Genomic DNA, 25,900 nt, shown 5'->3' on the forward strand with positions numbered 1-25,900 from the left:
TAATATGTTATTCTGCATCATACCAGATCAGACCTGAGCCGTTATAAATAATAATAAATTATACAAAATTATAAAGAATATAATTGTGAATCACAAACAAAAAGTGTTAACAGGCTTTGCTACAACAAATAGGTAGATCGTCTCTGCAATTACACTTTCTTACACACACATAAATACAGCACACAGTGTCTCAACCCGACCTATTTTCTGCAAATTTGCAAAGACTTTGAAATAGCTGAATTAATAAATTGGCATAGTTTAAATAAGTTCAAATAAATCAAGTTAGTCGTTAGTTAGTTTGTTTGCCGGGTAATGTACAGCGAGCCGATCATTATTGGAGGAAAAAAAACACAGACAGTATGATCACAGAGACTCACGCGAAGCGGAAGGAACTTGATCGGGTGTTTTTTTTTTTACGTTTGAGATGTTCCTGCATCGCTGTGGTGCTCCCGTACCATGCAAGTTCTATTTTAACACACTTTTTACTGTTGTTTAAAGTGAACTGCTCCCAAGCTGTTGAAGATTTTAGTCGGACCATGCTTCTCTACGCCTCCGCCATTTTTCGAATGTATTTTTTTTCAAGTGACATAGCCAGCTCCGCAAACAGAGAGTAACAACTTAGACCCAACGAATCGATGACTGAATTAGTTGGCAACTAATTTGGTCATCGATTTTAATCGATTATGTCGATTAGTTGTTGCATCCCTAGAGACTATATGACTGGACAATGCTATTTTTTATACCTTGTTTTTTATGAATTGTATTTGTTTGAATATGTTCTATTTTGAGTTCTCCCCAGTAAAACAGAAAAACAATAAATACAAATAAGGGGTTTTACCCAATTACTGACCTTCAAGCTTGTATGAAAGTAGGTAGAAAGGTGATTGGGCCATTGCCTTGTACTGTACAATGTAGTTGGGGACATCCACAGTGTTGTTGCCCCCAGAGATGGAACCTTCCCAGCTGTAGAAGTTGCTGTTGATCTTGGTGGATGCTTCAACCAGACCGAGAAGGGGGACAGTCAAATCCAAAAAAGGAGGTATAGTGAATGATGGCAGATGAACGGTTTTGGCAGGAATATTAAGGCCTATTTTTGGTAAATCTATAAGGGGAATAGACACAGTTGTTGGTATGTTCAGCTCTTCTGACGTTTTGCCTCCATGTGGAAGAGGAATTGAGATGGCCATCTTATCCTTGTTGAATTGGTATCGGAACAAGCTGTCACTGTTAAAAAAAAAGCATAATCAATATTATTCCAATGTTGAAAATGTAATAATAAAGTTACCATGCATAGGAAACCACATGACACAACAAATTGTTCAGTTGAATCTGTAAATTATGGTTTATGATCAGTAAAATCTGAAAGCAAGAAGTATTTTTAAACTCTAAAAAAACTTACGAAAGCACAAACAGTTTCTCTGGCAAAGCTGGCAGGGTCAGATCTGAGATGCTTCCCTTACTTCGCAGATTTACAAGATAGGGGATGCGTGCTGTCAGTTTGTCCAACCATATATCACCTGCCTTCAGGGTGACATCACATTTCACTTTAACAAAACTTCAAAGTTTGAAAGCTGTTTTGATTCCGATCATGCTCATTTCTTCCTGTCAATGTGCTGTAATCAACATCAATGACTGCACTAGTATATGGAAACCAGCTTAAGCAGTACAGCCAGTTGGTGTCACTGTTCATACCAGATATTTAACAATTTGTTCCAAAATATGTGTTTGTATATTTTTTTGCACATCCCTATGGCATAATGGCCCACCAAACAAATAGTCAATGAATCATTAGTCACAAGGCTCCATTTTCACTAAAATATTTCTATATTTCTTGAAGATGGTAGTTTATATAGTGTCAAATGTCCAAGTGATACCTCAATTCCTTTGGTGACTATGTGACGCAGTTTCATATCAGTCTTTGCCACTGTCTGGTCCAGGATATGATCAATGAGTTGTTGCAGCTGCATGTGATGATCAACTATACTTGGGATCAGTTTATGAATCTCTATATTCATGTCAGATTTCAGTTCCACCTCAAACTTGTCATCATCTGTAAAGAGAAATCCAAATCCACCAACAAATTAAGGATGAAAGAATGTTTTACATCTCCTTTTTGTGCTGAAGTGAGTGATGAAAGTTACCAAATTTTAGGGAAGCTTTTTGTTGGTAGGATGTCTTAGGGAGGTTGATGGCTGTCACTAAGTCCATGAGCAAATCCTTATCCTTCTTTAGGGTTGCAGTGACAAAGGCTTCAGTTTTCAGAACGGGAATGACCATCTGTAGCTGCAGCATGGCGTCATTCATCATATGAAGTCTAAAACAAGGACATACATATTGGATTATTTCTCAGTCATTTTCATTTTCTAGTATGTTTATAAAACAAAAAATCTCTCAAGACACCAGAGAGCACAGCTGAACTTATTATTTATCTTTAGGTTGGTTTTGTAGAACGATGTACCTTGTATGTCCTACAAGAGTCAGCTGTGGGATGTTCCTGTTGGTGACATCAATAGTAATACCTCTCATCTTCTTTCCTCTGGCATCACTCTCAATTACAGCCAGCTTAATGCCTGCTTCCACATCGTAGTCGGGAATGACAACCTCAGTGGTGAGAGTATTCTTGTTGCGGTTATATTTCAGAGACGCAGTAGCCTCGAGTGAATCGAATCCTAGAATCAGAAACAAATTATCTTTTTCAGTGTTTGTCATAGGAACAATATCCAACCCTGTTCCTTTTTCACGAGCTTGCAGCCAAAGACAACTGCAGTTTTTTAGAGACACCAAGGCCACTTCCATATAATGAGGGAACAACAGAACTGTACAATCTTCCTGCTTCCCTGAGGTAATATTTTGCATCCAGTGAGTTATCTAAATAATATAAGCCTAACTAGCACTCAAGATCCAAGGACCATACAAAAAGGAAGGATTTGGAGTTGGTGACAAAAGTTAACCCCAGGCAGTTTTTTGTAATGGTCCTAGGACAATAGTTAACTTCTCACCATGGTAGATTACCTTATTGACTTTAGCTGCACACATAACCAGCTCCAGAGCAACATATTATATAGAGACAAGATGTTTTAGGCTCTATGTCATTCAAGGCTAAGAGCAAGACATTTTAAGAATCAGGACCAACGGCTGACAATTCATTGTTCAAATGCTTAAATACAAGTGGGGTAGTGACAACGTCAGAGAACTATTAATCTGACTATAATAACATTAGTGTCTACACCAGAGGCGGCGCTAGGGGGTGGCTACTTGGGCTCAAGCCCCGGATGTTTTCTGAAAAGCCCCGGATGTTTCACTTAAACATTTTTGTATTATTATTATTTTTTTTTAAAAACGTCTCTGGAGTAATGTGCAGTACCGGAGTCCACCAGAGAGGCATCCGCTGCGGGACATTAGCCTGCGTACTGCGTAGCCTGCCCTGAAGTAGAAGTGAACCTTCCTAGTGCCTAACGAGTTTTAAGCTAATAGCCTATACAGTTATGCATATTAGAAAGTTATTTTCATCAAAGCAGGCGCCACAAGCTGCAGCAGTATCAGCAGCTGACAACAATGTCATCACCAGCAGTCAAGAAATGGATGATATTTCAGGTTTGTGAATCTAATGGTGATATCTGCACTCTGGCTGACTGAGTAAGAAGTGAAAAAGAGTGATGTGACGTTAATGTTATAGCTAGTAAACATGGAGTAACCACACTAAGTGTGAGGAAAACTTATGTGTAGCAATATTGAGGTGAAATGATGGAGTCTGGGTCGTCGTTAGCCAAAACACTGAGAGTTTATTAAAGAGTACAATTAATACAGCCGCCGTGCAGCCACCAAGTCATCTCTGAACAAAAAGGGGAGACACCGCGCACCAACATGAGAAGAGGCGGAACCACAGAACCCGCGCTTTACCTAATCAATGCCAGATGTCGGGACAAAGGTCTGTTTGTCTCGCAAATGCATGGGGACAGGAAACTCTCCCCCACAGGAAAAGCAGAGAAGCTTTTGACCTGTGACCTCAACTTACAGAGAGGATCATATGACTAACGAAAAGCATGTTTGCAATAAGACAGATTCTAAGAAAAGCTAAGAAACTCTATACAATCAAGATCGGATTAAAATATTCTCTTACACTAAGTATACCCTTATATGTTAGTATGTATACAGAACATGACTAAAAGTTATCCTAAGATGTAACGTTAACCCTTCATACCTCAGTCTACTTTTAAGACACTAAAATAACGTATTCCAATTTTTTATTTAGTTTTCGCGCGTGGAATTATACCGGCTCTCGTTTCAGTACACATAACAACGGAACTGACAGGCAACCCTCTGAATCAGACTCCGATTGGCTGTGACTGCATCCACTCAGAGTGTCCGATTCAGAAACGTGACTCTTACACATTTTTTACGTCACAAACAAAGATGGTGGATGAGAATAGATCTATAAAACGATAAGCAATGCGCCAGAATCAAGGTGAGACTATCCGCATCCTTTAAAACTCTACGCACATTCGTTTCACCTTAATAAGTAAACGACTATTTGAGTGAGTTAAGGCATTAGTTTGCTTCATTAAAGGGTGTTAATGAGTGTTCTCCAGTGCCTTTTGTCCGCTTTAAGGTGTTATTAAGGTAGGGTTAATGTTGCTCTCAAAGTCCACCAGATTGATGCTTTCAACTTCAATATTTAAAAACAAATCTTCCCGGGGGCACATTCCACCGGACCCCCCAAGAGGAGGCGACGACCCCCCTAAAGGATGTTCGGTCCACCCCCAGGCAGGGGTAGCACTGTACCCCTGCCCCCCCCCCCCCAACAACTCCTGGGCTAAGCCCCGGATCTCCTACAATCCTAAATCCGCCACTGGTCTACACTTCCTCAGCTATTCCGCTATTTACACCCACCCAAACTGCTGGTGTTTTATTTTCACATCTACAGTAAGGTGGTCAATTGAACCAGTTTATCTTCCCTCTGTGCTGCTGCGGAACACAGAGCTCTCAGTTCACAGAGTGTTGCCCCAAATCGGAGCGGGCAGTTTAGAGAGCCCTGGTCACAAAAGTGCAGGTTGTCCATTTTTTGTTAACCCCCTACAGAATAACCTCCTCGACTTTTTAAAGAGCTTTTCCCAACTGTAGGACCATCAGTGCAGGCCGTTATTAACAGCAGTCTGCTCTCAGGGAAGGTCCCTGAGAACTTGAAGCATGCAGTAGTGCAACCTCTAATTAAAAAAAAACAGTCTGGATCCCACAGTTCTGGAAAATGTTAGGCCCATTTCTAAAATGCCTTTTATGTCAAAAATCCTGGAGAAGATTGTCTACAGTCAAATTATGGTTTATCTGGAAGAGAACAATATACTTGAGGTTTTCCAATCCGGTTTTAAAACGTTGCATAGCACTGAATCAGCTCTTTTAAGAGTTTTTAATGACATCCTTGTATCTACTGACTCTGGGGACTGCGTTATTCTTCTACTTTTTGATTTAACTGCCGCTTTTGATACAGTCGACCATGACATCTTGATCTCTCGCTTGGAGGGTGGGCATTGAGGGCAAAGCCCTGGAATGGTTCAGGTCATATCTAAATGATAGAACTTTCTCTGTCAGCCTTGGTGACTCAGAGTCATCCTCTGCTCCACTCCTGAATTGGGTCCCACAGGGCTCAGCCCCCTGCTATTTTCCCTTTATTTGCTCCCTCTTGGCCAGGATTCCAGACGTGGCCCATGCAGCTTTGCTTCCTTGCTCCATTACCTGGCTTACACAGCCAGGTTCCAGGCTTCTGCTCCACGCCCAACAGCCATGGTTCCGGCCCCAGTTCCAGCCATGGTTCCGGCTCAAGTACCGGGCCCAGTAGCCATGGTCCCGACTCCGGCACCTAGTCTCCTGTTGGCTCTCCAGCCGACGCCAGCTCCCCCAGTCCTGTCGGTGTACCGGACGACTCCAGCACCTTGTCTCCTGTCAACGTATCAGCCGACTCCAGCACCTCGTCTCCTGTTGGCTCTCCAGCCGACGCCAGCTCCCCGTGTCCTGTCGGCGTACCGACCGTCTCAAGTCACTCCTCCAGTCCCCTCTTGAGTCCCCTTTCAAGACACTTCTTAAGTCACCTCTCGAGTTCCCTCTCAAGTCACCTCCCGAGTTCCCTCTCGAGTCACCTCTCGAGTTTCCTCTCGAGTCCCCTCTCAAGTCTCTTCTGCAGTCCCCTCTCGATTTCCCTCTCAAGTCTCTTCTGCAGTCCCCTCTCGATTTCCCTCTCAAGTCTCTTCTCCAGTCCGCTCTCGAGTTCCCTCTCAAGTCACCTCTCGAGTTACCTCTCGAGTCTCCTCTCGAGTCTCCTCTCGTGTCACCTCTCAAGTCACCTCTCGAGTTCCCTCTCAAGTCACCTCTCGAGTTCCCTCTCGAGTTCCCTCTCAAGCCACCTCTCAGTTTCCCCCTCGAGTCCCCACTCAAGTTCCCTCTCGAGTCACCTCTCGAGTTCCCTCTCGAGTCCCCTCTCGAGTTCCCTCTCGAGTCCCCTCTCGAGTTCCCTCTCGAGTCACCTCTCAAGTCACCTATTGAGTTCCCTCTCAAGTCTCCTCTCGAGTTCCCTCTCGGGTCCCTACCCAATGTCCTGGTCCGTTGGGGGTTCCGCTGGGGGTCCTGCCAACCCTATGTCATGTGCCGTTGGAGGCCCCGACGACTACTGTTCTGCCGGGGGTCCTGCCAACCCTATGTCCTGTGCCGTTGGAGGCCCCGCCGACTACTCTTCTGCCGGGGGTCCTGCCAACCCTATGCCCTGTGCCGTTGGAGGCCCCGCCGACTACTCTTCTGCCGGGGGTCCTGCCAATCCTATGTTCTGTGCCGTTGGAGGCTCCGCCGACTACTCTTCTGCTGGAGGTCCTGTCAGCCCTATGTCCTGTGCCGTTGGAGGTCCAGCCGACACCTGTATCGTCGGGGGTCCTGCCAACTCCATGTCCTGTCCCGTTGGAGGCCCCGCCAACTACTGTTCTGCCAGGGGTCCTGCCAACCCTATGTCCTGAGCCGTTGGAGGCCCCGCCGACTACTCTTCTGCTGGGGGTCCTGCCAACCCTATGCCCTGTGCCGTTGGAGGCCCCGCCGACTACTCTTCTGCCGGGGGTCCTGCCAATCCTATGTTCTGTGCCGTTGGAGGCCCCGCCGACTACTCTTCTGCCGGGGGTCCTGCCAACCCTATGCCCTGTGCCGTTGGAGGGCCCGCCGACTGCTCTTCTGCCGGGGGTCCTGCCAACCCTATGTCCTGTTCCGTCCAGGGTCTCGTCTACGCCTGACCCGCCAGAGATTCCACCAGCTCCTGCCCGTGAGCCCGGTCTCCTGAGTTCCCCAGTCGAGGACTTCACCATAAACTCTGCCTCGCCCCCGGGCCATCCACTCGAGAACTCCATTATGAACTCTGCCTTGCCCCCGGGCTGTCGGCCCGAGAGCTCCATCATGAACTCTGCCTTGCCCCTGGGTCGTCTGCCCGAGACACCCATCATGGACTGTGTTTTGCCTCTGGGTTGTCGTTCCGGACCCGTCCTCCGGACCCCCTCCACCCACCCTTTTGGATTTTTTTTGGACCTCTAGAATCCGTCCCTTGAGGGGGGGGGTTCTGTCATGGTTTTAAGTTTGTGTGTCTGGTAGTGGGTGTTTTTCTGTTCTCCTTGTCATGTTTTCCTCCCTGTATATTGTCTGGTCTAACAGAAAGTTGTGGCTCATCGGACATTTATTAGAGAAAGTCTCTAATGTCCGAGTGCAAGTGAATGCAGCACAAGACGCGAGCCTTGTAACCCCTGCCCGGCCCTGGCGCGAGCGTGGAAATATGATTGGCGGTGATTTCATTTGAACGGGACGGCGCAAAACGAGAAGCATTCGGACCCAAGTAGACGGAAGGAATTAGGTATTTGTGGTCTACAATGACAGAGAAGAGACTGTCAAGTTTGGTTGTACTCAGCATGGAATCAAAACCCACTAAAGCTTTGGATCTTACTCATTTTGTGAGGCGTTTTGCTGAACAAAATGGTAATTGCCGCATTCAGCTGTAATAGACATGCCAACCTGATGCTCTGCTCACGGATGAACATAAAAACTGTTAAGATGAATATATATAGGTATATATATTTATTTTCTTTGTGGGGGTCTGCCCCAAAAAAATGTTTAAGTCCTGAGAAAGTAAAATAACACGGTGTGTAAAACTACACTGCCCAGCCAAAAAAAAGTAACCACTTTGATTTAACTAGGCCAGTAGGTAAGGACTTTCCGCTGGATAATAACTGCAGCGATGTATATGTTTTAGCTGAATACACGTTTATTAACCCTAATTTATGCAGTTAGTCACTTCTTTAATGTTTGTTCTTTCTAATGTAAAGTCAAGTTTGTAACTGCAGTAAAGTTGGCGGGTGCTGAACTGTTCTGATTCTTTTGATATATGATAGTAATTATTTGTCTTTCAAATTTGAAGGAGGGTGAGCAAGAATCTTGAGGAACATTCATCATTAACTCCTCCAAAAAATATAGTTTATTTAATAATAACACTGAATATGTGAATCATAAAAGTGATTGATAGCTGATAGGATTAATATGATTGTTAATATTATCATATTCATTCAGACAAACATCGATGAGACAGTTAATTCATGTACTTATTGCAGCAGTCTGCAGTTCCTCTGCTGGTCTAAGAGTGAAACAAACTCATTCAGTTAAAATTCATTAAATTATGTCTACCACCTTGTATATTTATATTTAAGGATTTACTGTTGTGCCACAATAATGTCACTTAATGTTATTAAGTCAAAATATCAATATTGTGGCTTTCCAAGTTAACATTGATTGATATGACTGTGATTAAATCAGTATATACTTCTGCCAGGGGATGCCATCCCTCAAAATCTCCTGCCACCCTCTTGCTACCCCATGAATATTTTTCTAGATCTGCCCCTGTATAGGAGTGTGGGCAGCTACTAAACACCCTGGAAACAGTGTGGGTGTTTGATGCCTTGCTCGAGGGCACCTACTTTGTGCCGATCACGCAAACTGGCGCCTCTCAAAATAATAGTCTATTTTCTTTACTTGGTCAGTTCTGTGACTTGAACATGCTTCCCTTCGGCTCCCAAGACAAGACAAGCTGTCAGCGTTGGGATTTTTTTTTTTTTTATTGAAAACTGAATGGTACATTGACCTTAACATCAACGACACCCCTTATGATTACATATATAAGAAGGTTGCAATAGATAAGGACCTACTCTTATGGCACACATTAATTAATTCAGGGCAATTTCAATTTAGTAATCAGGCTTTTAGCGCATTTTAAAACTTTTGGGATTTAATAATATAAATAAGGGCTATGCAAGTGTTCATACTGGAAAGTTGATTTACCTAAAAAAACATCTCTTTCCCAATGTAATTCAATGAGAATTTGCTTCAGCGCCTGGCGACCTTCCTGATTGGCTTGCTCTAAACGTAGATAATTCAAAGAAGAAGTAGAGTGTCAGCTAATAATTTTGCTAACAAGAAGACCCGTCAGTGTCATTTACTGGGGAATGAACTCCAATATCATCAGTTCCATAAGATCCATTAGAGTTTGAAGTTAGACATTCTTTATATTTTTTCAATAATGGCAAGATCAATCATATTATCCAAAGCATAACTTGTAAATATTTTTCAGCTTTCGAAAGTTTTAATTATTTAGCTTTTTGGCGTATATGCTTTCTGATTTTTTGTGTGTTATTGTTTATGCAAATAAACATGACTTGTGAAGTCTTGTTCAGTTGTCTGTTAATATGCAGTATAGTAAGCACTCTTTTAATGTAGTGGTTAGAAAACTAAGATGGTGTTTTCTTTTGTTTTGTCTTATAACATGGGAATGATAAATACTTAAATAAACATGAATAACGTTTTCTTAACCTGTTAAGCCCCGAGCCTGTTTTCCAGGTCTCAGGCTCGAAAATGACATTCCCAGAACAAATGACCATAACTTATACTTACTTACTTATACTGAAAACCACCCTTGAATGATGGGATCGGAGACAAAAAGCTTTAGGAATCCAAACTATAACATATAATAAGTACCCTGTATCAAGACTGATGCAAAACAAGTGACATTTGACCTTTTTAGAGATGTTTAGCAACAACAAAAAACACCTTTGGGGTCATTTGGGTGAATTTTCCATATCTCTGGTACCCATCGGTAGATTTTAATGATTGACACCTCTTTTTAATTGGTGAATGAGTGATGCATAGCCAGAATGCCCAAAACCGGAAGAAACTTGTGGAAAGAACAACCTTAGGCGCGTTCACACCGCAGTACTTTTCCCACTTTAGTTCCGATATAGTTCAGAAATGTTGCGTTCACACCAAAAAAATCCGGAACTAAAATGTGTTCATGAGAACCTTTTTACCCCCTTTTCCGTCCCTGCTAGAGAGCAGGGACTTTCTTGGGAGAAAAAGGTTCCTATGTCTGATTGGCTGGGCGGAATGCAAAGCACGCCCCGTAAAACTCTCAAAAGGTTTTATGAAGCCGCCATTTTATTATCCTCGCATTAGCATTATTAGCATTAGCCCAGCGCACAAACGCAGAGAGACTAACTTATGGCAACACAAAAGAAAACATGGGAGCGGTGGAACGTGATCTGTACTTAGTTCATGAACTAAGTTCTGATGAACCTTTGTGGGAAAGTACTGCAGTGTGAAAGCGCCTCTTGTTAGAGCAGCGAATGGTGAATATGGAAGAGAGGCTGGGGGACACGGAAGACAGGACGGTGTGGCTGGAGCGTTCGGTCGCCTTCCTGCTTCAACAAGAGGCAAAGTTAGCTGCCAAGTGAGACGACTTGGAACCAAGGTCGAGACGCAACAAGTGCGGATACATGGCATAACGGAGGGCTCTGAGAAAAATGACACGATAGGGTTTGTTTCTGGCTTTATCCGCTCATCACTACAAATTCCGGTGGAGGTGGATGTCCTTATCGAAATAATTGTTCGCTTTCTAGATTATCAGGTGAAAGAGCAGGTTATACAGCAGGCATGGAAAAAAAGACTACATATGAGGGACAGACCATCTACTTCAATCAAGACTACACGAATGAGGTTAAAAAAAAAGAGAAAGCAAGTGCGGGACGTAATAAAAAAGTTAAAGGAGAAGAACGTGAAGGCAAAGTCCCCATATCCCGCACAGCTGAAAGTGTTTCTGGCATCAGGGACTAAGACATTCACTACATTAATGGAGGCTGCGCCCATGCTGTGTTTGTTGTGCTGTTGCCTTGTGGACTATTCTTCATGCTTAGATCGGACTATTATGACTCGCTCCGCGTTTAAAACAGACGGTGCATGAATGCAGTTTTACGGTGAGTACTTTATTTATGTGTTGCTTATGTTTTTAGTCAGCTAACGTTAATGAATGTTAAGGCTTGGGTTAGCATGTAGTAAGCAAGTGTAGCTACATCTGTGCTAACGATGCTAATCATAGCCTCCAAGTTAAAACGTAAGAGAAGTGTTAAGCATTAAGTGGGATAATACTGTAGAACAAACGGCTTCTGTTTGAGGTTGGTAAAATAAGGTCATCCTTGTAAGTTAGAGAGATATTTTATTAGGTAGGTAACTTTATGCATTGATAAGGTTCAATTAAATTTGCTATGATTGATTATTTAGACAAGCTAACGTCAAAGTAGTGTTGAAGAGCGGCGTAGTGTATGTGAAATCAACCTCACAATAAGATGTGTGTATATTACAAATATTAATGTCATATTTCAAGATGATTACTTAGATATTACTATATGGTTGGTTGAGCTACACGTTAACGTCACAGTCGTATCTGAAGAACAAACCCAAACCTTGTTCTTTTTATTAATTGTATAACCAAATTGGTATCAAATAAATAGTAAGCATTGGTAATACCAATGCTGATAAAGTAAACTATTTTATTTGAGTATTCCTATGTTCGGCAGTTAGAGATGGGCTTTCTTGTAAGAGAATACAAAAATAAATCAATATGGACCATTACTGTATAATTATCCTTATAAAACGGACAAGTCAAATCAAGCAATCTGATTGGTTCTTAGCCGTGATATACTGAGCGTATACCACGGGTAGAATTGTAAGTTACTTCGCGTCGGGCCGAACCACGCCCCTTAGCTGTGATATAAGGAGCATAGGCCCGTCGTGAGCTATTGCTTAATTAACTTGTGTTATACAATGCACCTAATAAACAAGTATGGCATTTTGAAACATGATGTGCAACAATTTTAACTGTAACTTGTGTGCATTTTGTTGTTAATGGACAAAACAAATAATGTATTTTCTCCGCTGTCTTAGGTCTTTTGGGGCGAGCAGAGAAATTTTTCTGTTGTTCTTTACATCTGTGATCATGTCCATTCTACAGTACTGCAATACTACCTGGTACAAATGTCTGTCAGCAGCTTTAAAATGAAAACTGCTCCACCTGTTAAAAATCTGCTCAAAGATTGTTGGTCAACCCTGTCAGAGACTCTATGACTCAGCCTATCATAACAACCTAGTGAGGCTGTCCAACAACATCATCTCTGACCCAAACCATGTTCTGAACTGTGAATATGAACTGCTACCATCTAATCGGAGATACAGGGTCCCACAATTCAATAAGGTCAGACTGAAGCAGTCCTTTGTGCATCAGTCAGTCCTCACAGTAAATACAGAGCTAAATCCCAGATCAAATGCACGCTGAAGGCTCTTTGAGCAGCTTTTCTCTCACTGATTGTGCTGTTATGTTAATTTGTTGTTGTTTGTGTTTCATGTATTGTGTATGTGTGGACATGGAGCTGCTGTGACGCAAGTCAAATTTTAGACTTGATCTGACAAATAAAGTAATATCGTATCGTATCGTAACTAAGATGATGTTATGATTTATTTTTTGTTAGTATGCATGTGGACGCTTTGGACATACCTGGAGAAGGAAGAAATGGGTCTTCGGAATGATGGGAGTTAAAGACAAAAGCGCAGACTAGTGTTGAAACTAGTGGAGAAACGATCAAGATGCCACCTTGTCCCTCTGATTAGACGGCACGTTAAGTCAGGAAGTAGCATTATTAGTGATGAGTGGAGGGCATACAGGAGAGTGCTGAGTAACAAGGGGTACAACCACTACACCATAAACCACAGCAGGTGGTTTGTGAACCCTCAGACGGCAGTCATATCCAAAATATAGAAAGAGCTTGGTCGACCGTCAAAGGACATGTCCGTAGACTGAGAGTAAACCGTACAGAGAGTTTGTTGGAGGAACACCTCAAGGGTCTTGAATGGTCATCTTGGCTTGGCTCTGCTCACCCTGATGGACTGCTTGGACGCTTGTTCAAGAATATACACAAAGACTTTCCAGTCTGAGTGCCATTATGTCTTACCAAGTCTTTAATTTATGTCTGAGAAAAGCTTTTATGTATAAATATGTGCATCACTCATCAACAGTCATTACTTTGAGTCCTAATTTTCTTCATGTGTGAATAAAATGTTTTGCTTGGCTCTGTTGCATCTTACTTTGCATTTCATGTGAAAAATGTTTATTAGGTAAGCGTGAATGTTATAACTCATTCATAAATGGACATGTGTATTAAACTTAAAAACAACGCACCCTTTCAGTAGTTATAAATGTTAGTGACTCATCAATAGATGGTGATGTGTTTCACATTTTACAATAAGGCTCCCTTTTACCAATTATAAATGGTAGTAACTCATTCATAAATGGTCATAAGAGATGCCAAGAAACATCAAGATGGAGGGGGGGAGGAGAATCAACTCAGTGAGCAACAGATACCAAGGATGCTGGCTGATGAAGAAGACGAAGTAAGCTAGCTAGCCAATATAAGGCTTAGCAGTACAGATACATGTGGGCTCATTATTTGGCAAGCAACCGGTCACAGTTGCCCTGTTTATCTCATGTCTTATAAAAGCTTATTAATGATTTATAAAGTGTTCACAACCTAATTAATTAATTAATTACAAACAATTCGTAAACCCTTTATAAGGGTAGTCTTATTGTAAAGTGGTAGCCCAAACATATCAAACCTGATCAAACTGGTTTCATCCCATGTAGACAGGGAGCTAATAATTAGGGATGCTCTGATCGATCGGCCGCCGATCGATATCGGCTGATACTAAATCTCTGCCGATCGATCGGTGCACTCTAAAAATGCCAATCGCGAGAGCCGATCGCATGACGTAAAATTATGAAGTAAAATACATGACACTTTTCTCTGTGCGCGGCAAAACAAGCTCGCCAGTCTGGCAGTATTTTAAGGTGTCCGAAGATGACAATAAAATAGCGGTATGCAACGTGTGTGAAGCAGATATCCTGCTGCTCGACCTAACACACACTTAGCTATTTTATCTACCTCTGGAACTAGCTAAACTAGTTATAAGTATATTTATTCTTCACTGTCGGGTCACTCATTACTGGATCAGTGGGCTGCATGAGACGATACTGACAGGCTTTCAGGAGAGAGAGCGAGAGGGGGAGAGGAAAAGAGACTGCTTCCGCTCATTTCTCCCGTGTCATTATCCAAAGTTAATGTAAACTTGAATAATTTACTTCATTTGAATGTAATACTTATGTTGGCGTTAGCAACCAGAAAATGACACAGTAATGACAAACAGATGAGAATGCTGCGTGGGGTCTGGGTGCCATGTTGGCGGGAGGTTGCGCGGCTCGCTGCTGTGAGGAGCGGACAGTGTGAGCTGTATTATTAGTGTTGTTTCCTGGTTGCTGCGTGGGGTCTGCGAGACAGCGAGATATCGCGAAACTCAACCTGAACTCAGCCTGAGCACCATGGACTCGGGAGCCACTAGCACCCGCCTCCCCAAACGCGGCACACCTACAGTGTAACGGAGCTTACACACGGCGGTGTGCGTTGAAGCTTCAACACTTCTGCCCATTCACTTTGCGGTGACCGTGACGTCTCCCACAACTGCATTGTGGGAGCAAAGCGAAAAGTAGAGCAATGTTCTACTTTTGAAGCTTCGGCGGAAGCGTCAGCCAATCGAATCATATGCTAGTACAAGCTCTAGCCAATCAAACTGCTTGTGTGTCCGGGGCGGGAGATTCAGGTGATTGGTTGTTGGTCTAGCTTCAGACATGCCCGCCGGCAAGCTTCAACGCACGCCGCCGTGTGTAAGCTACAGGGTGTACTTTGAGGGTTTGTGACTTTGCAGACTGTTTACATGCAGAAAAAGCTACAACACCGGTTATTATGGGTAATAACCGGAAAAGCATGACATGGGACCTTTAACATATATAAGTGAGCCATCCTCGTCTATTCCAGCTCTGTTGAACGATCTTAATGAATATGGAGAAATGTCCGGTTATTTGACGAATGAAACAAAATCGGTAGATGATCTCTGGTGGACTGTCCAGCAGAGCTGGATGGTAAGGTTAATTTTGAATGGTCCACTAACGGATTTAAATACTTGGGCATTAATATTACTCCTGTCACATCAAAGCTATTTGAGGCAAACTATGTGAAACTAATAAACGAGATGTTGACAGGTGGGGAATTCTACCTCTCAACCTAATGGGGAGAATATAAATGGTTGGGATGAATATATTGCCAAGATTCTTATTCCTGTATCATCTCCACCAAGTCCATCTCCGCTGCTACCCACTTCATGACAAACTGCATCACTGAAATAAAATCCTGGCTCCAACTAAACTTCCTCAAACTCAACTGCGATAAATCTGAAATAATCAACATTGGTCCTAAAAAGCTCAACACATCTAATGGTGAGTAAACCGTTTTCTATAATGTAATACATAATAAATGCAAAAAAACTGTAGTTTTTGTCTATGAGATAACAATATATACATATATATATATAAGCTATCCAGCAATGAAATATGTTTTGCGGCTCTAGACAAAAATAATGGGTAGAAAAGGAGGCAAAATTGCTCTTTTAGTCAAAAAGGTTGCAGACCCCTGCCCTATTCAGAGTTTAACTCGTGTAATTTTTGGTATTTCTATTCATACTATTAATACATGTTTATTCCTATTTTATCTTATTTTGTATGATTTTAATTGTATTCTTATTATTCCATGTGTACTATCTGTGTTTCTGTCTGAAACATTCTGTTGCGGCTATGACACCTGCATTTCCCCACAGGGATCAATGAAGGTCCATCTTATCTTATATTATCTTATCTTATTTGCTAATCATGCTTCCCCTCTCCATATGAGACTGTGCATTGTCTTTATGTTCCAACCTTGGTATTAAACTATTTAAATATTTGTTTGTTGATAATAATCTTGCATCTTTAAAACAGCTCCCAGAATTGTTCTCTCTTCCCAAAGAATTATTTATTTAGTTACCGGCAAATTTGCAATAGTTTGGTACGCAATATATATGCCCAGTTTCCTGACACGCCTCTGAATGCTTTTCTCACTCAGGTTCCCCTGATGAAAGGCATTATCTCATATACTTACAGTCAAATCCAAACCCTATCTTCAACCTCTCTAAACTCTGTGAGAGGACCTTTGGGGCGATATTCTTGAACATGTGCATACCTCATTTGTCTGCGCCAAGCATGTCAAATCCAAATGTCCAAAAAGAAAGATTAAATAAGAGTCATAACATGAAATAGGATACATGCTAGCTAGACAGTTTTACTTAAGTAAGCAATCTTGCCCTTGGACCGAGAGAAGACTTTTCACCCAGAAATAACTCAGGGAAATCTGTTCGAATAAAATCGACACTAAAAAATAGCTACATTGGAAGCAGAGCAAAAGCAGGAGAGTGTAGTTATTACATAAGTATAATTTTCTGATTCTGGGGATTGCCGACACTGCTCTGGTCTAAGACAGAAAGTCTTGCATGAAAGTAAAACATATTGCATGACCATCAAACAGAATAAACTCAACATTCCTGACTTCTACCTTTTCAAAACACTACTTCCTGTATAGTCGCTGAACATGAATGTTAAGTCTGGGGTGTAGAATTGTGCAATGGAAACACAATATTTCTTATAGCAGTACCTTCTGCCTTCAGCGTTAGCTTCAGAGAGTCTACCTTATGACGACCCTTTTTACCCTCTCTGAGCGTTTCATCAATGATGGTGGCAGTGTACTGTGAGACTTCCCCTGTCGGCTGGATTTCAACTGCAAACCTGAAAAAATAACACATTTATTTTGTCACTGTGGAACGATCTGCCCATGCAGGTCTCCACATTATCTGCTTTTAAATCACTTCTTAAAACCCACCTCTTCTCCTTAGCGTATTAACATATTTTAGAGTGTTGCTTTTATTGCTTTTAAATTGTCTATTGTTTTTACTTGTACTTGTTTAATGTTGTGTGAGCTGTGCTGTGTTATTTGGTGTATGTTTTGTTTTGTTTATTTGACTGTAAAGCACTTTGGTCTGGAGGTTTAAAGTGCTCTATAAATAAAGCGGGAGGTGTGTGGTGCAGTGGGTTGAGGTGTTGGGATCAGTGGGTCACAGGTACAAACCCCACTGCAGTCAGCATGTCGTTGTGTCCCTGAGACACTTCACCCCAAATTGCTCCTGTGGGGATTGTCCACAGTATTGAGTATGTAAGTCGCTTTGGATAAAAGCGTCTAACAAGTGACATGTAATGTAATGTAATGTAATGTAAAGCTGTATTGAATTGTCTCTGCTCTTTGGTCAAGTCTTAATTACCTGGAAAGTTTAAATCATAGAGAACTACATTAGGGTTATTAAAATATCCATCAAAAACAATAACTATTCATATATTAGCTGCACAAATAGAAACAAACAAATAAAGAACTCAAATCAAAAAGAGCAATGGGTATTACATTTGATTTCTTACCTGCTTTCTCCATTCAGAGGGTAATATGAGGCCTGGTCGATGGAAGTAGCATTGGAGTAACGCACTATTGTGCAGATATTTAGACCTCTTAAAAGGGGTTGGCAGTCAGTTGAGTCAATCCTGTCCTCCATCAACGATGGCACTTTTTCTGTTTGACCACAGGACACTGACAGCATCTCATTGCTGTATTCCATAAAGATAGAGAAGTGAAGAAACAGGTCAACGTGATACTAGGAAACACTGAAAGTGTTTTGTTTTATTTGGCAAAGGTGCCACCAACCTAATGCTGAACAACTGCGTGTTTGACTTAGGAGCAGGGATAGACAATCTCATCTGGTTCCTGCTCAGGGTGACCTTAGCATTGAGGGAACTCTCAGAGTACAATTGACTGTGCATCTCTAGCCCCGCCTCTAGATAGTCTGGAATGTGCACACCCATCTGGGTGATGAATTCTAGCCCAACTGAAGGCATGAATGACAAGTCAGTCTGCAAGAAACAACAGAAAAGCTTTTAATAGAAATTCAAAGGGGACGTACCTTCATTTTACAAATACACTTACCATTGTTTTAGTAGGTGAGTGAGTGAAACCTCCCTTTACCCCAGGTGCAATCACACCAGCCATGGAGAACTTCAAAGGGAAACCAGAGGCAGTAGATAAAGAGAAGGCATTCTCCATGAAGATGTAGTGCGCAAATATTTCATTTTCAGTGCTCGATGTCAATGCAAAAAAGGCCTGTTGGAAAAAAGCGTATGTATAAATATGCTTGTGTTGATTTTGAGTTTTCTCATGGCAGTTAGAGTATAGGGGACAAACCAGGGGACTTTACTTCCTCTTGACACCGTCGGTTGTTTACAAAAAATACACCTAAATATACTTGTTATAGTGCTTCTGTCTTTCTGTGTCTTTCCATCTGTAAACTCCCTCACCCTCTTCTTCTCTTCATCGCCCTCTCACGAAGAACACTTCACTGTCCCGCTTCATTGTAGGATTTCTGCCATATCTCTACTTTAGAAATAAGCATGTAATAAGTAATTAGATACAGCATACAGCATGTAATTAGTAATTAGATACCTTACTTTTACTGCGCTCATAAAGAATGATAAGAATAAGAATAATGCATATTTAACTGGTTTAATTAATTAATGAGTTTATTTAAGGTAATTATAGAAGCCCTATTTTATCAGTGTGTCTGCACAGCAGTTACAATGGTCACATTAAAACAGAATTGTCCCCATTTGTTCTTTAATAGTTACTAACATTAGATACTTTAATGAGATATGGACCGCAAAACAAAACATGTGCCTGAATAACGAATTTAGCAGTTGGACATAAAAGTTAACTGAGAGTCACTTGCAATGACAGTGTTGTGTTTTTATTTTATGAACCTTTTACATTAAAAACAAGTTAGAATTTTCAAAAAGTCTTATGTTTTTTTTCGGGGGAGAGGCCCTTTTTCCAGTTTAGAGCAATAGCCCCTCCAAATGTCTGTGCACGTCCCTGTCCAGTTCAATCAGTCATATAAGCCCTGAATGCCCAGGTCAGGCGACGCCACTGGTCTCAGGGCGTCTTAATATTTAATAACCTATTAGTGTGTCATGCCGACTTAACGGGAAGAAACACCCGGGAGGGTGTGTGTATGTGTGGCCCGAGCGAGCAAGAGAGAGACCTTACGTGCATTGTTGCTAACGGATATAAGGAGCTGTTTAAATGAAAACAGAGGAGCGACATTTCGACACAACTGCGCCGAGCACTTGACTTTATGCAGGAAGCCAGACAGTGGGACATTGTACGAAAAGTCAGCACACTCAGCACGGATAGTGCGCAACATGATTGCAGCGTCCAGGCAGCTCCGGTTCGAGCATATGCCTTGAGTTGCACATAGCTCCAACGATCCATCACACACACACACACACACACACACACACACACACACACACACACACACACACACACACACACACACACACACACACACACACACACACACACACACACACACACACACACACACACACACATTGTATTGTATGAGAGAGGTTCCAGGTTGAATTGAGGCGAATATTTGTAATGTTCAGAGGTTGTTGTGTTTAATATTCATGAGAATATTTGTCATTGTTCAAATGATAATAAACATTAGCATAAAGCATATTTGTCCACTCATATGTTGATAAGAGTATTAACAACTTGAAAAATATTCCTCTAAGGTACATTTAGAACAGATAAAAAATGTGCGATTAATTTGATTAATTTGATTGATTTGATTAATCGCGATTAACTATGGACAATCATGCGATTAAATATTTTAATCGACTGACAGCCCTAATATATATATACTGTATATATATCTGTTTGTTTAAGGTGTCCAGGTGATGCAGACAGGCTGGACCAGAGAGTGAGAGACTCCTCACAGCAGTGAACTTCAGCACAGGTACAAAGACTCTATTTTTCATACTGTACAAATAATCAAGAGACATATTTGTTTAAATAAATGAAGTATTGACTTGAATACACTGATATACGTTCCATTAAACAATACTAAATACTAGATTACCTACACATCAGTTAAGTTGATGTTTTTCCATGCAAAAGGTTACATTTAGATGTTAACAAGCAATATGATTGTGTGAAAATGAGACCTTGTGTCTCAATGAGATCTACACCTGTATAAATAAAGGCTAAAGAAATATGATTTTGTCAGCTTTCTAATTTAATGTATTGAAGGCAAAGATATTTAACACATACTGTAGTGAGAACTGCTACTATTTATCTCTCAATATTGTCTGTAAAAAACGTGGTAAAAGTGATTCTTTCAGTGAGACAACAGAGCAAGCTTCTACAGTTGCACTACGTTTTGATAACAGTTAAATATTATTTTGATAATAACATATATTTCAATGTTGATGAGCTTCATACTGTTCATTCATAATCTGATCGTCTTTGTAGCTCACTGTTGAAATAAAAAAAATCATTACAATTACAAAATAATTATATCTACAGCCCCTAAACACACAAACACACCACTTTCATAAATAATACACTTGTTCTGCAATAATATGTTTTATGTTTCCTGTCATTTTTGTTAGGAAAGGACATGCCTGAAAGACAGGACATTTTCTCCTTCTCTGAGGGTCAAGAAGAACATCCAAGAGGAACATTAAAAGCTGATGTTATGATATTTTAAGACCAGTACAGGACATTCACTAAGAAACTACTTTTATTGTGAAAACACAGTCAGCTGATCGAATGCAGCTATTTCCACATCTACACTCCATCAGCTGATTATTTCTATTTGCCTCACTTTATGAGCTTCACATCACTTGTGCCTTGTACCGCAGAGTTTGCAATGTCACAAATAAATGGGGCCAATCTTCAGTCAGATGTGAATGTGTAATCTAACATTTTCAGTAAGAATAATGGACAAAAGGAGAGCAAATACAATTTATTGAAATGTGAACCAAAACTTCATCAAATGTTTTAAATAAAAAACACATATGGACAGAAGGTGTAAACCTATTAAATGTATAAGTAAACACATTTAGTCAAATAAAGTGACAGACTAGGCCTGTGCAGTTGGTATCAGCTGTGCCCAGCATGGGCTCCTCCATCAGGCCTGGTCCTCCTCGCAGAGGAAAGACCCTCAGTCCTCTCCAAACCAACAGACAGGACGTCCTGTCCATCACACGGAGGTTTCTCCCTGAAGTCTCTGCAGCTCTCTGGACACCACGCTGTCTCAATCCGTCCTTCACATGGAGGTTTCTCCCTGAAGTCTCTGCAGCTCTCTGGACACCACGCTGTCTCAATCCGTCCACACTGAATATGAGAGGGGAAAAATGAAAATAATAAATGCTTTAGACAATAAGAAACATAAAGTTGACTGTTGAGTTGCTCAGTTTTTTTAGATTGTCAATACTATTACTGTATAACTAATATCTCAGGTTAAGAGGCACATTCAAATAAAGATTGGTCTTTAAATACATTTTGTCTTTTTAATTGTTTGTCTGAAGTCAAGGATCTAGAACTGCTACTTAGTTGTAATGATACAGTCTGGTTATTATGCTGTTTGGAGGAGGCCTCACAGGTAAGAGCGCTAACTAGCTACCATCACATGTACCTTAGCTTGACTTAAATGTATTAAACGTATAATTAAGTGATATCAAAATATAAATAACTAATGTGACATTAGTTATTTACATTAGTTATTATTATAACATATTAATATTTGCTTGATTCCAGTGTTGAATTTAGCACAATTGCATACAAACGTTAAGGGGTTTTAAGATTCTGAAGTATTATGCTAAAAACTCAATAACTTAGATTATTATTTATAGTTTTGCTGAATAGTTTCATGTCCGCTTACGTAAAATGCGACGGCAGTGTGCAGATGGGGAGCATGTTAGCTTAGCTTGGTAGCTTCAGCTAGCTCTGGAACTTCCAGCTCGGTGGCAGCAGGTCCCGCCTCGGCTCCGCCTCTTTGCCCGTATTTGGAGCAGGCTGGAACAGGCGGGAGTTGAACTCTGACGTCACTGTCGAGCCGTTAGTGGCCGACTCCACCTACTAACGGCCCGTCCACACACAGGCATGAACAAAATCTTTCAAAGCTTCGCCCATTCACTTGAATGGGGTGACGTAGAATATTTTGAATCTTCGCCCAACTGCATTGTGGGGAGCGGAGCATGGCTTTGCAAGCATCAAAAGTTGAGCAATGTTCAACTTTTGATGCTCCCGATGCTTTCGAAGCTGGCATCAGCCAATCAAATCACGGTTATGCAAATCCCGCCAGTACAAGCGCTAGCCAATCAAACCACGTGCAAGCTGGGAGAGCCAGACCGCAGTTAATTTCCTCATATTCCAAACGAGAAATTACGGTAGCAAATCACCCGGTTCTTTACGACCAGAACTATTTACCGGGATACAAACCGGAGGAACCAGGCATGGAGGGAGGTGGCAGAGACAGTGGGTGAAACTGGTAGGTTTTCGCCTGTTTGGGGAGTTTATATCCAGTTTACTTCGTTTTAACATTGCTATTGCTTTGTATGTCGGGGGCGGGAGATTCATGTGATTGGTTGTTGGTCGCGTTGCTCGCAAAAAATCGCCAAGCTTCAGACACGCCCAGCATCAAGATTTTTCAAGATGTTTTTCATGCCTGTGTGTGGACAGGCCGTAAGGGCTTCTCGGCAACTCTGCAGAATCCTATGGGTGACGTCACTGACCCTACGTCCATTTATATATACAGTCTATGGTTAGATGTTGGAAAATCAGTTGCCATCTTGTTTTGACCTCATGTTGACAAACAGACACACGGCAGTCGCCATTTTGTGAAATGCTAATTGAAAGTACTCTGTAAGTTCTCATTCACCTAGTTTCACTCACATGAGGCTAGGCACTCCATCTTGTGAAGAACATCATACTTCTTGTCAGAGTTGGAACTAGAAAATAGTCAGGTTATCTATACCATTGGAAGTTTGGTATTTGTAGGGAAGGAATATTGTATTTTCTAAAAGTCCAATCTGATTTTTGAAGTATTTCTGCTGGCAAATGTGTATTGGCGGATTTTGAAGTATTCCTGTTTGCAAATGTGTTTTGGCAGTTATGTGCTGTATTGTTTAACCATATTGTAATTTTTCCCATTTTTTAAGATATTTTTAAGGAAAATAAGATTATTCTTGTTCAGTTTTGCAACAGCTATCCCTAGTGGATTAAGCTGGAAATTACAACAGCGCACTCTGCTGGTAGTACATAATTATTACATATCACAGGAGCAGAATAATAAATAAAGCATATTTTAGGGAAAGATACAATAATATTCTGAAGTTTAATTTTAAGTGTTATAAATGAACACATGCTTCATCAAAAAACTTAAAAAAACTTTTAACTTCTAAAAACAACTCAAACTTTAAAAAAAATATTTATAAAAAATAATAATAATAATTTAAATTCTGATGACATAGGATATTATTTATCAGGAACGAAGGTGCTAATCAGAGGATTGGTGCTTCATCTTTGATAACTTAATAATTCCATTCAAGTAGTTAAAGAACATGTCACCGAAAGACACTAATTTGAGACCAGACGCAGAGCCAGGCTCAACTGCAACTGTTAAAGAGAGGATACGCATAAGATCAGATGCTACGACACATCCACATTTTAGACAGGAGAAATGGAACCACATAGATAAACTGTTGGAACAGTGGCAAACGGGGGGATTGATTCCAGAAGATGATCAGCCTGGACCAACAGAAGCCCCTGTAATAGCAGTGTTTGACGATGGACATGAAGAACACCTACAACAGCAAAGTCCATGGGTGAAAGCTGACCAAAGGAAATCAAGAGTTATAGATCTGTTACATCATCTAAAATATGTCAGTATTGGGCCGGCAGACAGCATAAATGTGGTCCAAGAAGCAGACCTGCCAATGAGGGAAGACATAGCAAGAATAATAGAAGCCGCTCCAGTTATCCAAACTCCAAGGCAGTATCCAAGCATGACCGAAGACTCTCCTCCCGACATACCAGAGAACAACATTTTACACCATGCTTCAATTTAATTAACCGCAGGAGAGAGATAATTGGCTTATGAGGCAGGAAACCTATCCAGTGCCACTCAGCTGAAGGCAGAACTCAACAGAAGAATGGGAGAACACCGCAGAGGAATGGAAGAAGAATTCAAGACACGAGGAGTTGAAAGGCGAAGAGAAGAAGAAGCATACCAATTAATTACAGAACAAGGTAACACAGTGAAGGCACTAAACCAAAGACTCTTGGAGAGCCAGGAAGCTGGGAGAGACACCGAAGCTTATAAGAACATGAGAAGGAGAAGGGAGGGGAAGTTCTCAGAGATGGCCATAGAACCAGAGAAGGCAGGTCAGACACCTCCAACAATTCAAGCTCAGGCAGTGCCAGAGATTCAGGTGCAGAATCAACAGAGAGGGGGAGGAGGTTTCCGAGGAAGACAAAGTGGCAGAGGACGAGGACATTTCCAAGGGGGTAATCGATCAACAGGACAAGGTTTCCAAGGTGAAGGATGGGTGGTCAGTTCTCACATTGGGCCAGATATTGTCCGCTACACAGGATGCTGCAAGTACCAGAATATCTAACCACACAATTTCAGCAACAGCAAACACCTGCATATCCTCCTACCCAAGTACAGCCGCAAGCACAGGTATACACTCCCATACAGCATCAACAAAAGGGACAATGGAGAGGAGGGCAATGACCATGTTAGGGAAACTTCCATCCTACTGTACATCTGCTCCCTGATCTCACGGCGAATTGTAAGTGGCTACTGCCTGAGATCGCATGCATGTTTTTATTAAATGTTCCAACTGCTAGGACTGTCTTAGGGAAGATGGCTTTTAGATGCGCAGCTCCTCTGTCTTGGAATAGTCTGCAATTGAAATGGAAACTGAGCAATCTGGTGCCACTAAATGTTTTTAAAGCTCGGTTGGATGCTACTCAATCGGAAGCTGTTGGTACCTGTTCATGTGGATAGTTATATAAATTATAAATCCCTGTAATTATGCTGTATGATGTCCTTTTTGTTGTTCTGTTTATGTTTCATGTGGAACCTATTTGAGCAGGTCTCCCTTGAAAAAGAGATCAATGATCTCAATGGGATACACCTGGATAAATAAAGGTTTGCAATGAAATAAAAGACAAAGAAGAGATGAAGGCTGCTACAAATGTCCACAGAACAGTGCACCAAACAATGGCCCTCCATGCAGTTACCCCAGGGGAGGTGTCCATGATTACGACAGAGGCAGGGGGTCCCAGGGAAAGAGGAACAGGATTGCCAAACATGAACCAAATGCCACTGACAGCCTGGTATCAACCACAACAATGAGAAAGCTCAGAGGGCCAGACCACCAGGTGATACATCTTCAGCCCAAGGGTATTTTGAAATCCAGCTACATAGAGCCACATCTGTCATCACAGGAGGGAGAGGATGAATGTTATTTAAAAGATAGGGAGTAGCATATTGCATTTACATATAAAGCATCCACAGATTAGTAGAATATTAAGACATAGTAGAACATTTAGCAGACTATTTTTGTAATTATGAGAAGGATAGAGATGATGTTGTTCCCCCACACAGAAAACTATTGTGTCCACACAGCTAGTGAGGTCAAGACGAT

General features: G+C 41.4%; 1 protein-coding gene and 1 long non-coding RNA gene across 2 annotated transcripts in view; one reads left to right on the top strand and one right to left on the bottom strand.

Annotated features, from left to right (window-relative positions):
* Positions 1-25,900, bottom strand: part of apoba (apolipoprotein Ba) — a 103,938-nt gene that overhangs the window by 21,811 nt on the left and 56,227 nt on the right. Inside the window, exons 16-24 of the mRNA XM_034216591.1 lie at positions 18,327-18,500; positions 18,048-18,253; positions 17,768-17,950; positions 16,956-17,086; positions 2,459-2,669; positions 2,142-2,314; positions 1,875-2,050; positions 1,400-1,521; positions 851-1,224 (exon numbers count right to left, since the gene is read on the bottom strand). Of these exons, the coding sequence (XP_034072482.1) occupies positions 851-1,224; positions 1,400-1,521; positions 1,875-2,050; positions 2,142-2,314; positions 2,459-2,669; positions 16,956-17,086; positions 17,768-17,950; positions 18,048-18,253; positions 18,327-18,500 (1,750 nt within the window). The remainder of the gene's footprint in view (positions 1-850; positions 1,225-1,399; positions 1,522-1,874; positions 2,051-2,141; positions 2,315-2,458; positions 2,670-16,955; positions 17,087-17,767; positions 17,951-18,047; positions 18,254-18,326; positions 18,501-25,900) is intronic.
* On the top strand, positions 10,528-13,455 carry LOC117546380. The gene is made up of 2 exons (XR_004569001.1): positions 10,528-11,309; positions 12,277-13,455. It is a non-coding gene; the product is annotated as an uncharacterized LOC117546380 (long non-coding RNA).

This window comes from Gymnodraco acuticeps, unplaced genomic scaffold, assembly GCF_902827175.1.
Source record: "Gymnodraco acuticeps unplaced genomic scaffold, fGymAcu1.1, whole genome shotgun sequence".
Taxonomy (NCBI): domain Eukaryota; kingdom Metazoa; phylum Chordata; class Actinopteri; order Perciformes; family Bathydraconidae; genus Gymnodraco; species Gymnodraco acuticeps.